At 39.1% G+C, this 15,328-nt stretch overlaps 2 protein-coding genes across 2 annotated transcripts; one reads left to right on the top strand and one right to left on the bottom strand.

Moving 5' to 3' along the window:
- Positions 1 to 933: 933 nt before the first annotated feature.
- ilrun (inflammation and lipid regulator with UBA-like and NBR1-like domains) lies at positions 934 to 6,418 on the bottom strand. Its single transcript, XM_061687875.1, has 5 exons — positions 6,082 to 6,418; positions 4,679 to 4,833; positions 3,615 to 3,812; positions 2,863 to 3,125; positions 934 to 2,091 (listed from the first exon to the last, which is right to left on the bottom strand). Exons 1-5 carry the CDS (start codon positions 6,237 to 6,239, stop codon positions 2,056 to 2,058), a joined length of 810 nt encoding a protein of 269 aa, XP_061543859.1. The 5' UTR covers positions 6,240 to 6,418; the 3' UTR covers positions 934 to 2,055.
- Positions 6,419 to 6,938: 520 nt separating this feature from the next.
- On the top strand, positions 6,939 to 9,680 carry snrpc (small nuclear ribonucleoprotein polypeptide C). The gene is made up of 6 exons (XM_061688008.1): positions 6,939 to 7,046; positions 7,794 to 7,836; positions 7,919 to 8,027; positions 8,133 to 8,192; positions 9,067 to 9,171; positions 9,256 to 9,680. The coding sequence occupies exons 1-6, from the start codon at positions 7,039 to 7,041 to the stop codon at positions 9,372 to 9,374; spliced, it is 444 nt and encodes a 147-aa protein (XP_061543992.1). The 5' UTR covers positions 6,939 to 7,038; the 3' UTR covers positions 9,375 to 9,680.
- Positions 9,681 to 15,328: the final 5,648 nt, after the last annotated feature.

The raw sequence follows: 15,328 nt of genomic DNA, 5'->3' as shown, positions 1-15,328 counted from the left end.
AGTGCTGTGTTCTCACATTTGAAAAAGATCATTTTAAATGGCGCTGTTGTTAAAACGCTAAATTATTTATAATTGATTATTGTAGGATTATTATATTATATACTGTATATTACATATAAAAAGTTGTATAGTTCAGAGGAACAAAGTCGTACATTTTTAAGTTGTATATATTTTTTTAATATATATTTTCCAACAAAATAATCATAGCGGTCAGAGAAATAAATTTGAGGGGAGGAAAAAAAAAGTATTACAATTTTGTGAAAAAAAAACATTTCAAGAAAGGTTTAATATAAATGGGGCGTGACATTTTCAAGGAAAAAGTCATATTTCCAGGAAGCTGTATATTTTGAGAATTATTTTGTTACCCCTCCCCCCCAAAAAAAGTTGTATATTTTAAGAAAAACAGTCATTGACAGTGGATATAAAAAGTCTACACACCCCTGCCCCTATGTCAGATTTTTGTGATAACAAAAATATGTTTCGTATTTTTCAATTTTGGATGTTTTCAAGGAAAATGCCACATATATTTGAGACTAAAAAAAAATATTTTTTAGAGTTTCAAAGTAACTAGTATATTTTTTTTTCAAAGAAAAAAAGTTGTTTAGTTCAGATAACTTTTTTTTGATATTTTCAAGAAAACAAAAATATATATATACACTTTCAAAATTGATCTATTATTGGGAGAAAATAAATCATATATATCCAGGGGATAAAGGCAATTTTTTTTTGGGCGGGGGGGTTAGAAATCTTTTATGTATACTATTTTACATTAAATGTTTAAAAGGATTTTGTCTGCTGCGTTCTGAATATCATTTGAGATGCATTATTCATTTTAATACACATTTCTTTAACTCTCAAACATGCTAAAGTTTAAAATGAAAGTAAATACGTAAAAAAATGACGCTAGGAGACAATCAGGAAACTCGAGGAACATCCTCTCACAGCACCATGCCGACTTTTCCCATTTTATTCTCCATTCAAAAATACACTTTCAAAGCCTCCGACTGACATACTGATGATAAAAATCGCTTCCATGAAAAACCATTTGGTGCGTGTTTAAACTCAAAGCTGTGAACAGAACAAACCTTATTCGGGGTTGGGGGAATGACGGAAGATGATGAAGATGCGCCAGGTTCCACAACAAGCCCCCCCCCCCCAAAAAAAGAAAAGAAAAAAAATTGAACAACAAAATTCATCAGATTTCTTTGTTTGTGCAAACAGCAGGAAAAGAACATCAGTGCCCAATTCTCCCTCAAAGCGGAATCAGCGTCACCTTTTCCTTGGATTCATTGCAACGCGCGCGCACACACACACTTGAGATTTGAGTTTGATTTCTAGCACCACCTGCTGACCCAGAATACAAATAAATAATGTGGATGATTCATGAGCGGGTTTGGGGCAATCTTCAAATGGTAAACAATCACAAGCACACTCCCTTTTCTTTGTCAATTGAATGCAACACACGCAAACACAGAGCTAAAACACACAGACGTGGAAAAATACAACCACTCACGGGGCAAAATAGACTTTTTCCTCATGGCTTATTCAACCCTTTCTCATTACTTCTGCACGCTTTTGAAAGCCCACCCTAAAAACAAACACAAACACACACACTCACTCACTCTATCCCGTGAAGTCACAGCAGGGCCCCCGTGTGGCTGTTGTCTTTGGGAGAGTTTGTCTATGCGGGTGTTTGAGACGCAATCGCCGCCCAGAAAGATGGAAGTAAGGTAAGCCTTGAAGTAATCGGATACGCGAGCACGAGGGGAATCCAGGTGAACGAACGTGCGGACTTTTTAAGGCCGACGTCTTGTCAAGACGTCCGGGCGACGGCCAGAGTGTGTGGTGAGCGGATGACCTGGATGCTTGAAGAAAAACAAAACAAAAAAACAAACAAAAGAAATTCTGAAAGAAGCGTTCGCACATGCGGGTGAGACGTTTGGTCGCCGCCGCTGCCGCCGCCGTCCGCGTGCTAGGGGGGCATTGTGGAGAGTTGTTAGAAAACAACAGTTCGTCCACGCTCCCCTTTGAGGACTCTGAGAGGTGAGGGCCATTCTAGCTCTGTCCAAAGGGATACGGTCCATGAACACCCTGAAAACAAATGAAAAGATAAAAACAGTCTCAATCTCAAATCATCTTTCCCCATTAAAATGAATGGAAAGTGCGTCATGGTGCTTACAGACTTGTTTCTAGAGAAATAAAGAAAGGCTTACATTTTGAGGAAAAACGACGTATATTTGAGAAGGACTAGGTTATTATTATTATAATTTTTTTTTTTTTTACAAAAAAAGAAAGTATTTTGGAGAAATAACATTTTAATTTGTAAAACATTTTACTTTGTAGACTCAAGCTGCATATTTTTGAGGAAAAAAAAACTAAAGACAGACTAAGAAAAAGTTGTACTTTTGACAAAAACGTTATTTTTTTTCATATATTTTCTAGAAAGTACGTTTCCAAGAAAAAAATAGTTTATTTTCAAGAAAAATGCCACATATCTTTGAAAAATGTTGTATATTTTCATTGATTCTTTTCAAGAAAAAGTTTTTTTTTTATTTTAGAAAACAAATATTTTAAAAAAAAAAAGTTGTATATTTTGAGTAAAGTCACATTTTAGAGAAAAACCTTTCACAGGTCACATTTAGGAAATGTTTTATATTTTGCCCCAAAAATAATTGTACATTTTCAAAAGAAAAAGTTATTTTCACTAAAAAAAATATTTTTTGAGAAAGAGTAGTATACTTTAGATATTTAAAAAATGTGTTTTTACGAAAAATTAATATTGTTGAGAAAAAGTAGTATACTGTATTGGGAATAAACTGTAAAACCAATAAATATGTTTAAAAGACAGTGCTCAAAGCGTACCTGTCCGCGCGTCACCGGCGTCAGATTGGCCCGCAGGCCGTTTGACGCCCTGTTGGCGGCATTATGAGACGCCGTGTTCTCGCCATTGCCTTCGCCGCCGCGGTCGGCGTCTCGCTTGTTCTTGTGCGGCGAGGCGAACGGGTTGAAGTCGTCTTGCACATCACGCTGAGGCTGCGTGTTGAACTCTGTCTCGAAGGACGACAGCTGCTGCGTGACGCCCAGGAGGCCGCCCACCTCCACGCTCAGGATCACCCAGATCACGTCTGGCCACAAACGACGGGCACACGCGTTTCACTTTGCATGTCGTTATGCCATTTATATGATGACACTAGTCCCAACCAGGTTATTACTTAGCAAGTATTGTGTAGAGCTGCTAATGCTGCACTCAAGAATTCTGGGAAATCTGAAATATTCCACAAGGTTTACTAAGGTCTCAATTATAACCCAAAGTTGAAACCCTAACTCTGGCTTGAATCCCCAATTCTAGATTGAGACCCTACTTTGAAACCCTGGCCCTGGCTCGAAACTGTCATTTTTAAACCCTAACCATTGCTTGAAACCGTAACCCAAGTTTAAAAACCCTCATTTCAAACCCCGACCCTCGTTTGAAACATAATACAGGCTTGAACCCAAAACCTGGAATTGTGAAAGAACTTTTTTTTGGGTCACTTTATTTGACATTATATTACAAAAACAATGAATGAATGAATAATGGCTCATTTATTTGGAAATGCCTTCCCACTGCGCCGTACCTCCGTAGAACAAGCCGCTGGCGGTACACATCCTCCACTGGCCCTGGTACATGCCGGGCGAGGCGGGACTTCTCATCTGCACGCTGACGTCGGCCACTTCCCGTGGCTCCAGAGACTTCACCATCACCGTGTTGACGTGGCCGAACTGGTCGCCGCCGATGTACTTGAGGCACACGCCCGCGGGCCATGACTCTGCGCCTGCAGCAGCGAGGGGAGACCTTTTCAGAATGTTTGCAAACGTGAGGTGCCGGGTCACTTGCAGTGAGTGACTCCCGCTTCACTTCAATTAAAAACGACAACAACAACAAAAATTGTTGAGTTTGGGGTTGCGCCCCCAGATACGTGCCAAAAGGTTTAGGATTTTTTTCCCCCCCCCCGAGACCAGTTGGGAGCACGAGATGGTGCCAGCGAATTTCCCAGCAAGCAGCAGCTAGTGAACAATTCTTAAAAAAATAAAATAGCCCTTTAAGCAACAGATATTTGAATGCAAACGATGCACCAACACATGTAGACAGACAATATTAAAAACAACAGTATTTTTACGTTACACACAGGCATTTACAGTGTTCTATATCCTCTGTGAAAAATGACTAATATTACTGCGGGTTATTGAGCGTTTACTCTTGAGTACTCACCAATACCGAGTACCGATACCACTAGTACGTTTGATCCATGAAATTTCAATTAACACAATGACAGATTATTGTGAATAAAGACCTCTTTCTTTCTTTCCAACGCACAAGATGATTCGTCAGTGTGTCAAATGGACGCAGTGTAGCGGCAACGAATGTGGACTTATTCGATGTCAGATTTTTTTTTGCGAATGGTTGTTTGTTTGTATGTGCCCTGCGATTGACTGGCAACCAGTTCAGGGTGGACCCTGCCTCCTGCCCGATGATAGCTGGTATAGGCTCCAGCACGCCCGCGACCCTAGTGAGAAGAAGCGGCTCAGAAAATGGATGGATGGATGCTTACGAACGTATTTGGCCGCCCGGAAGTAGATGCGAGGTCATGGTAAAAAACGACTCAGCTTGCCACGCGAGCATGACGACGGCGAGGCGTACCCGAGTTCTGTATCCTCCAGGTCTTCGTGAAGGGCGTGTCGGGCGGCACCGACTCGCCCTCGCCGATCGTCACGTCTTCCACGAACGACATGGACGGCGTGTTGATGCTGGGACTCTCAAAGTCGTAATAAGCGCCGATGGCAGCCTGAAGGTTCCTAGTGGTGGGGGGAGATGGAAGATGTAAGGATGATGCTAACGCTAGCAGGGATTTGATGCTTCATTGTTATTTTTTTAAAGGTAGTAAACCTTTGAAACCCTAATCCAGGCTTGCCATCCTCATTTGTTAACCCTATCAAAAAACCCTATTTTCAAACGCTAACCCTGGTTTGAAAGACTACTTTCAAACCCTAATCCTGTTTTAAAACCACACTTTGAAACGCTAACCCTGGCTTCAAACCCTAATTACAGCAGAGTCTCAGGTGATTATAATGAATTTAATAGATAACAAATCAGTTGAAACCCTGACTGAAAACCCTAATTTGAAAACCTAACCGTCTTGAAACCCTTATTTCAATTCAATTTCTGTGACATTTATTGTTTGAAAACCTCTGATTAAATGTACACAAAACCCTCAATTTTTTTTTGTTTTTGACCAATTTGAGGGATCTAAAATAATAATCTACTTCAATAAAAAAAAAAACTAACAGTGGAAGTGACTTGAAATTTACACTTATGGATGTGAAGTTTTCTTAAGATATAGAGATTGATAGTGCATATATATATATATATATATATATATATATATATATATAAATTCAAAATAAGTGATAATGTTCTTCCCTTCAGTTTTATTTCAGTACAGTATGTAGTTTTCAAGTAAATAAAACAAATGAGTTACACTTTCAGGTTGTTTTGCAGAAGTTACATTTGTTATCGATGTGAAGAAATTTGGAGATATACGTGTTACATAGGTATATATTAGGTACACTTTTAAAATGTAATTGTTTGACTTTATTTGTGACACAAAATGTAAAGGGAATGTTTGCTGGATTTTTGTTTTATTTCCGCCCTCGCATCAGTCACGACCGATGACGTCACCACACGTACATTACGTGTCTGACGTAACGTCAAGCGAGTGGTAGCCTGAGCGCGGGCTAGCTCAAGCGGACGACGGCTCGCAGGGTTTTAATTAACCCGCTCGGCGAGCGTCAACCTTTAAAAGTCTCCGTTTAACGTGCTCAGTGTGCTTCTTTTACGTCGCCTGCGGGTCATTTTCAGCGTACGAGCCGTGAAATAAACCGAAACTAACTCAGCGCTGTGTCTCGACTCCATTTTATTAGCATGTCGACGTGAGCCAAGCGGCTAATTTATGCGGCTAACTCGCCGTCGTCCCGTGACAACACAACACACCCGCGGCAGGGGGGCCCTTCTCCTCCTCTCCTACTCCTCCTCCCCGGACTCACCAGTTGGTCATGTCCAGGAAGAAGGCGCAGCCGGCGGGGTTGAGTTGGAAGCCCAGCAGCCTCTGGAACTCCGTGATGAGGACGTCCTTGTCCGTGGTGCCCATGCAGCTGAACTTCTGCATGAGCTCCGCGTCCACGTCCATGTCCGTGCCCTCCATGAGGGTGGCCGGGAGAGGAGGGGAGGAGGGTGGGGTGGGGTGGCGGGGAAGCCTCTCTCTCGCTCTCTCAGTCGGGTCCGGGGCCTCGTCGTCTAGCCATAACAAGCTGCTCCAGCGCCACAACAACAAGCGTCAATGCGCATGGCACGACAAGGGGGACGAAGTTTGACGTTGCAACTGTCCAGTGCGTCACCTGCGCCAATCACGTCGTGGCTCGTGACGTCATCTGTTGCTATTTGGAACCCTCCTGCGATTGGCTCATCACTCGAGGTGGCAAGTTGTTCTTTTTGCAGTGGAACACCTGACACGTGTGGGGGGGCATCCAATTTTTGCTGAAATTGTGGCATTACAATTATTTTCCATCACTCTATATGTCGTTTGTTTAGTGTGTGAAAGAGTTAATCAGCAGTCTCCAGCAACCAGGTCTAATTTCCATCATTTTGGACCTCCCTTCAAAGCGAAATCCATACGGACAGCCATTTTATCATGTTAATGTTAATGTTAATTTCCCTCCATTTAAACTGTTTCGGAAATTGGTATGGGGATGGATTAAAAAATTCGTCCTACTTGTGCAAAATATATATTTTTTTAATTTGTCACTTTCATGGATGTATTTTTTTTATATTTAAAAACATGCTAATCCTCTAAATGCAAGCAGTATGTCGGAACGTTTGCGTTAAACATAACGTTCCTGCCGCGGCTTTCTAATCGGAACATTTTGTGGACAAGACACATTTCTGGTGGGAACCTTTTTTGGGAACACTGGAGTGGCGCTTTCGGACGCAGTCTCCCTTGAAACATGCCGAAGTAAGTCGATGTAGTCTTTGTTTGTGGTCCCTAAACATTTACTCCGAAACTTGCGAGCAATGAAACAAACCTGTATATGTATTAGTAGTGGATGTGAAGTTAGCATATGACAGTATGAATCGACCGCGTTTCTATTGAAGGCACAGCAAGCTTTGTTCCGGCTCCGTCTAATTTCTGCAGCGAAACTCTTTGCGAAGGGAATTTTTGAGACTATTTTGGACATTATATTATTATTATTGCTCATTTATTATTAAGCAATAAATATCTCGTTAGTAGGTGGATGTTATGAGTAGATTTAAAACCTGGTGGGAATAACTGGTATATTATAGATTTGTATTTAGACGGGACCAGACGCTAGTCGCCTTCCTTCGTAAGTACATACGATTGAGTGAGAGAGAGTATATCGAAACAAAAAATACTCATTGTTGAACATATTTATATCACGCTGTGTTATTTTAATTGAACAAACTTGTAGCCAGTTAGAGTAACACAATATTTGGTGCGGTTTTCAGCGCTATTCTGCATGATAGCTAACATGTAGGAATTAGCACAAAATGATCTTCACTGTGTGTAAATGCTTTTTCAAGGCCATTATTGTAGCCTAACGGTGGATTAAAAACAACAACAGGGTTTGAGCAGTATAAATTGGGTATTATGTAAGAATAGTATATCAGGAAAAATATTCCACAAATGTGCTGTGAACAGTGATAAAAGTGAATGTTATTTCTTTGTAATCTCGATCTACAGGTTTTACTGTGATTACTGCGACACCTACCTGACACACGATTCGGTAAGCACAGCGTCACGGTGCCCATCGCAAACGATGACGCGTACATCTGTTCAATCCATTTCTCCTTGCTCTGATTCTTCAGCCGTCGGTGAGGAAAACCCACTGCAGCGGGAGAAAACACAAAGAAAATGTCAAGGACTACTACCAGAAATGGATGGAGGAGCAGGCCCAGAGCTTGATCGATAAAACCAGTAAGAAAATTGGAGTTTTAGATTGTTATTCAGAAGGGAATTTGTAACAAATATTTCATGAGGTGCTGTATATCAATCAATATGTATTTTTTTCTTTTTCAACAGCTGCTGCTTTTCAGCAAGGAAAAATCCCCCCCACACCATTCGCAGGTGCCCCCCCTCCTGGTAAGACAGCATGGAATGAACAATTTGACACATCACACTTGGTTTATCAAACCAAGTAACTGTGAAAGGGTTTTTTTCTTCTGTAAAACAAAGTATGGAAAAAATACAGATTTTGTGGACAGCCCTGGTAGCCAACTGAGCAACACAATGTAACAAAACATGTTTTCATTGGTTGTTTGTAGCTGTGCCGTGTTGACAGCACTTGGGCGGACTCGCACTCTACCGCCACCACCACTGTTGCAATGAAGACATGCCACAAATAAGTACAGCCCGTGAACATTTGTTTCAGTTACCTTACTTTAAGTTGCCGGTGAATATTGTCATTCATCCAGGTCATTTCGATTTTAGCTAATTTAATATATCCTACTACTGCTGGTTAGAACGTATTGTAATGCTCCCCTGGTCAAGGATAGCCGCAGCCACTGGTGCACTTTCAATCGCTTCATTGAGCAAACAGTCATAAAAGAACCGCGTAATACATTTGTACATGAGCTGCTGCTCAACGCGCAGACGGGCTAACCAGAGCTAACAACAGCCAACTCGTCACTCCTATGCGGAGGCACACGTTGCAGGCCAGTCCTCCTCTTTAACAAAGCTACTCTCATTCAAAGTCAAAGATACTACTTTGTACAATGTGAGGATGGTGACCCCATGTGGACAAAAAATACAATATAATTACTAGTGTAACCTCTGGCGCCACCTATAGAGCTGAGGTAAAAACCTCTTCAGCCATTTAATTCATTCAGTGGCATTGATGGCTTGAGCAGTCAAATGGCCATGATAACTGGGAAGGCTGGCAGTGATTGAGTTAATGGAGTCCCCTCCAGTGGCACTCAAGAAACATGTCAAATTAAAATGTCTCGGTTTGACACAGGGGGTCCTCCACGTCCAGGCATGCTGCCCACGCCGCCCATGGCCGGTCCTCCCATGATGCCCATGATGGGGCCTCCGCCTCATGGAATGATGCCTGGCGGACCCGGTACGAGCTTTAGTTTCATTAAATTAAGCAGGCGTTCAAACGATTTGAAGTCTCACTCACGCCTGCCTTTGTGTCCACGAGCAGGAATGCGGCCACCGATGGGCGCGCCCATGCAGATGATGCCGGGACCGCCTCACATGATGCGTCACCCTCGACCCATGATGATGCCAGTCAGGCCGGGCATGATGAGACCGGACAGATAAGACGAGCGTCACGGATATTTACTGCTGTCGTTAAGCATTGTTGCCACAAGGAGGCGCTGCAGAGTGACGACACCACGCCTTCTGTCTGGATTCAAAGTTTCAACCCTTCGCATCTTTTCTGTGATGTATTTATTCCTATGTAATACCAGACACTCAACTTGAATAGATGTCTTGTGCTGGTGGTCTCCTCACTCTGCAGACACACCTATTAGAACATGGAATTTTTATTTTCAACATTTTTATTGCAATAATTTTGCTTTTTCATATTTCACTGCTTTGAGGAATAAAGCAGTCATTTAAAACCCATGTTTTACTTTTCTCCTTTTCATTTTCTCTGATTTGTGATATCAGTGCAACACAAGAGCTATAGCTAAATACAAGTATAAATATACTTTTGCAAAACTAATGCTCAATTAGAGTAATTAGTGGTTGTAGTTTGCAGTGGTCTACTGTACCATCAAGGGTGTCAAACTCATTTTTGCCGCGGGCCACTTTGGAGTTCTGGTTTAATACTGACAAACCATCAAATTGTTTCATTGCCTCATCACAAACCAAATTATGTCTAAATAGTTTTGAAATCGGATGTGAATGAAAATTGTTTGTCAGATGTATTTTTAAAATGGGTTTGTTGACCCCCAACACACAAAAAATAGAACATTTATATATATATATTGCAATATATCAATTAAAAGTTAAGATAATTAGGAGTTTTGGTACAGATTTTATGAAGACATGATTTGCTTTAGCCACAAAATGATGTAGTGGGCTGCATCTAGCCTCTTGACCTGGAGTTTGTAAACTGCAGGATGTAGAAACAGCTCTCATTATTATGCATCCCTGTAAGCGGCAATAATAAACACTGTTAAATTAACACCTCTGACTCAAATCAAAACGAAGCATTAAAGGTAGAATTTCTGCCAAATGCACGCAGGATATAATTCTATTCTTAATCCTACGAAGTGCATTCTGGGGAAAGAAACCTTCCCTTCCCAAAGTATGTGATGCATCGAAAATGTCAATCGATATATCATATTGGACTGTCTAATCTCAATTACAGTATTAATAAGAAACTTCCCCGACAGATGCAGCCAGAGAGTCATAATGGCCTGACTCAACTAAACCTGACCAATTATCTAAATCTGTATAACGGAGTAATAAAGTCATAATTAGAGACTATGACGCCATCAATATAAAACAAACCAATGAAAATCAGTACAGTGCTAACTGAGCGAGCCTTCATGTACCGAGGACCCCCTGGACCATATCTGTCACTGTACTTTTGGAGAATGAGAGCACATGGACTTTGTCACGTGGTGGTCACTAAGCACCACCCACACATTCTCGCATTCATGCACATTTTATGCAAAGTGTCTGTCACGTGACATGATAAAAAAAACGATGAATATTCAATGTAGAGCTTTTATTCCTATGTTGGGGTGACAAGACAGCGCAGAAGGGAGAAGTTTCATTACGTGTAACTCAAGTGCTATCTGAGGGCCGAGTGGTAGGTAGGTAGATAGATACAGTACATCCTGTAGAGTAGAGAGATTAATAACTATTAATCTCACGAGGGAAATTTAGGAATAAGTGAATGATTATCAGTGAGATATTGTATACAATAAAATGTGGCATCCCACAAGGTTGACTTTTAAATCCTCTACTTTTTAATAGATTAGATAGATAGATTGCATAGATAGATGCATTGGAATGAGATTCTGAGCGAATGGTTGATAAATAAATCTTATGAGAAAGCTGCTCACAAATAACACATTCCTTCATTCTCCTAAAACCGTAACAAATAATACATATTAACGAGGTAATCATAAAATTGTTGCATAATAGTTGGCTGGTCCTTGTGACTTTAGGAAAAGTCTGCAGTCTGCGTTTGGGTGCAGATGCTGACATATGAATATTTAATGTGCTTATTTATAAAACATGTCCGTGCAGCAGCAGGTGAAGGAGGAGAATCACAGCGAGTGTCCACATGGTGCCCCGTGCTAGTGGGGGGCCCACCAGGGGGCCACAAGGGTGGTTTGTGGTTGGTGGGACGCAGGCTGCGCTTAGTGAGGCCAAACATCCAGGAAATGGAGCTCGTAGTCACATTTTGGCCTTGATGTAGATTTTATTTAAATTATATTACACTTTTTCAATATCCCACCTACGAGATAAAGTCGTAATTTTTCAAGTAAGAGTTGTAACTTTACAAGAATAATGTTGAAATCCTTCAAGAATGATTAGTTTTAGAAAAAGTTGTAATTTTACAAGTATAAAGTTGTCATTTAGATTGATTGATTAATTGATGGATATTTATTAATCCCACAGAAGAATTTAAGGAATGAGTGAATGCTCATCAGTGAGCTACTGTAGAATTTGAAACATGGTGTCCCCCAAGGCTGACTTATAGGTCCCCTACTTTCTAATCAACACTGAAAAATCGAACATTTTACGAGAATAAAGTCACAATTCTACGGGGATTCACCTTTTTGAAAATGTTGTAATTATGATTATTATTTAGAAATAAGTCATCATCTTATAAAATGGATTTTTTAAAGAAATTAACAGCAGAATAAAGTACATTCTTTCATTAAGTGTTTTGTGAATGTTTGTGAATTCAATTTTCATTAAAAAAAATCTGACGAGAATATACTTTTTTGGAATGGTGTTATTTTACTAGCTTCTCATTTTTTCCTCTCATAATAATACAACTTTATGGTAGTAAAATTATCGTATTAATCCATTTGTTTTCTGAGAAAAATACATTTTTCTGTAATATTTTGTCCAGTGTACAATATGCAAGAATAAGACATTGGGAGGAAGTCAAACATATTCTATCCAGTTCCATTCTATTTCAACCAAATCCCCATAAGAATGAACATAACGTGTACTAATACGTCAGTCAGCATCAGAAAACCTTTATTACCGGTGCTGGATTTTAATCTTAATTTTTCAAACATTCTTTAATAACATAAAGCTGAAGAAAAAGAAAATGTCAATCTTCTGGTGCTCTCTACACTGAGGTCTTGGACTATTTGGTTATAATTGGGCCAAATTTGAACTTTCACTGAGTGACACCATTTTTGGGGTATTTTTGTTTGTCGACGAGGAGCTAAAAGTGGAAAAAGCTGCTCCATTTTTCATGTGGCCTCACCTCTGATGAGAGCACTTAAATGTTTTATCATCACCTCGGACATATGCTGCATCTGGTCCCGAGCGCCACGGAGAAGCACTTGCAAATTTGTTCCTGTTCCTGCTCCCACAGGGCACAGGTTTACACTATATACAGTATCTATATATAAAAATATAATATATAATACATTTATTTTATTCTATATATTTTTTTACAACGGCGTAATTTATGAGAATAAAGTCATTTTTTTCATGAAAGTCGGAATAAAAAAACCTCACGAGAATAGAATACACTTTAAATAAAGGCTTAATTTAACCAGGACAATGTCACTTTTCATTTTCTTTCAAGAATAAATCATGATCAAATGGGAATATTCTTTTTTTTTTTTAAATCAACAAAAAAGGATTACACTTGTATTGTCTTTAAAAAAGGGAAAAAAAACCTCAGAATAAATTGTAATCTTATGAGAATAAAATCTTAAATGTCCATCCATCCATTTTCTGAGCCGCTTCTCCTCACTAGGGTTGTGGGCGTGCTGGAGCTTATCCCAGCTGTCATCGGGCAGGAGGCGGGGTACACCCTGAACTGGTTGCCAGCCAATCGCAGAGCAAATCTTAAATGTACAAGAAAAAATTTTCATTTGGAGAGAATAAAGTGACAATGTAAGTGAACAGTAGTAATTATGTGAGAATAAAGTTGTAATTGTATGAGAATAAAGTCCAAAATTTACAAGCATGAATTCAAAGTTTTGTGAGAATTAAGACCAAAATGTACAAATCATAATTTCATATGAATAAAGTTGAATTTTAACAGAAAAAAAAAAGTTTTAATGTTATGAGAATAACGTTGCAATTTTTTAGATAAACTCGTAGTCTCGCGGGAGTAAAGTCATCATTTTTGGAGTATGTTAAGAATAAATTGTAATTTTATGAAAATAACGGCGTAATCTTAGAGTAGGCGTTGTCTTGGAGTTTAGAGTACTTTTTTTAGGAAAACTGAATTTTAGAAGAATGAAGTTGCTTCGTAGATAGAATTAGTAAAATTTTTTTACTAAGATTTTTCTCGAAGCAAGTCATACTATTTCTGAAAAAAGTAAATCTAATAAGAATAAGAAAAGTAGTAATCTTACAAGAATAAAACTTTTTTTTTAAAGAAAAATTTCAAACTCTTACAAGTTCAAAGTCACATGTTTTTTTGGAAAAAGAAAACCCTCCTAAAAATACTAAACCTACGTAGATCTACTCAGGCTGACGTGTGTCGAGGATCTCAAGTTAAACTTTAGTACGAATTTCATGTGAGGGAATTTTTTACGTCCAATAAAAATTCTGAGAATATTCTTGTATGATTTCAGCATTTTCTTGAAAAAAGTACGACTTTTTACTCGTAATCTAATTTTTTTTTTTTTTTATCTCACAGAGAAAAACATTAAGAGAAACTAAAGCAAGGTGCACAATTAGCAGTTTAATTCATGATGATTGCAGCAGAAAAGAAGCCAAAGCAAGAAATGTTTTCCCCCTGACCTCAGGGGCCTCAATTATTGTTCACATTTGCGCTTATCTCCTGTGCAGACGTTTCTTTTGTTCGCTCCTGTCAGTCAACAAGTGAAAAACTCATTTCGCGTTTAAAGGAAGCATGTCGGTCGCTATCGCGCCGCGCGCCAATCTGCTTACCACTGCTGTCTTTTGTTCCAAGTCAGCACTCTTCCTTTGTCTTACAACATGAGCGCTTGTTTTATTATATTTTATTCAAGTTTCATGCGTAAGAGCTTTTGCAAAACGACGAAGCACCACACGCAATGGTGACATGACACAGTGTGTTCGCTTCAAGTGGACAGAAAAAAATTCAATGATTTTTAAAGGTCCTATGTTTTGGTTATTTAGACCTCGATAGAGTGACTCTCTCATCTGGACTTAGTATAAAAGTGTCAATTTCATTACAGAACACACCTTGGTTTTGTCATACGAGTGTCCAGAAAAGGCCCTGACTTCTGGTTGACCCAGTTTTGTATCCGCTTTGTCCATATTTGGCTGAAACCACTCCCTTTCCTCTGATTGGTTGCCTCCGTGTAGAAGACCCACTCCTGAGAGCATGCTGGCTCGGGAGCGGAAAGGGAAGGCGCACCTCTCTATATTTTTTTCAAGTAAAAACAATATTACTAAAGTTTTTATTTACAAGGGACAATAAAGTTCTAATCCAAAAGAATAGAGTCCAATTTTTTTGAGGAATAGTTGTAAATTTATGAGAATAAAGTCGTAATTTTCACCCACAAAAATAGCACAAAGGGGCAATTTAACGTGAATACTGTTGCAATCCTACAAGAATAAAGTCGTAGTTTTTAGAGAAAGATGAAATCAAGAACAAAGTAATTTTTCATGAAAAAGTAATACTCTTACAAGAATAAAATTGCATTTTTTGAGGAAAACGTGAAATCTTGTGAGTCACAATTGTAATGATAATGAAGTTGTAATTGTGCAATCATTTTTTTAGGGGGGGAATTTAGTCGGAATTTTACGACAATAAAGTAGTAATGTTACGAGAATTAGTCATATTTCTTGGAGAGGGGGGTGTAATAATTTTCTGATATTTAAGTTGTAATTTGTCAAGAAAGTTTTCTTTTTTTTTTTACAGAAAAAGTAAATCTTATGAGAACAAAACTGTAATTTTACAAGAATAAAGTCATATGCTCGACTGTGACATTATCTTATCTTCGATAAACTTTCATTAATAATATTTTATGATTTCTATTTCCAGTATTTGTTATGGGGAAAATTCCTTCACAATTCAAACAAATCAAGGGCTAAACGGCTTCCTGAAACACATTTGAGCG

Source organism: Phycodurus eques, chromosome 10 (genome assembly GCF_024500275.1).
Source record: "Phycodurus eques isolate BA_2022a chromosome 10, UOR_Pequ_1.1, whole genome shotgun sequence".
In the NCBI taxonomy this organism is placed as follows: domain Eukaryota; kingdom Metazoa; phylum Chordata; class Actinopteri; order Syngnathiformes; family Syngnathidae; genus Phycodurus; species Phycodurus eques.
This window is presented reverse-complemented; position numbering and strand designations above follow the sequence as displayed.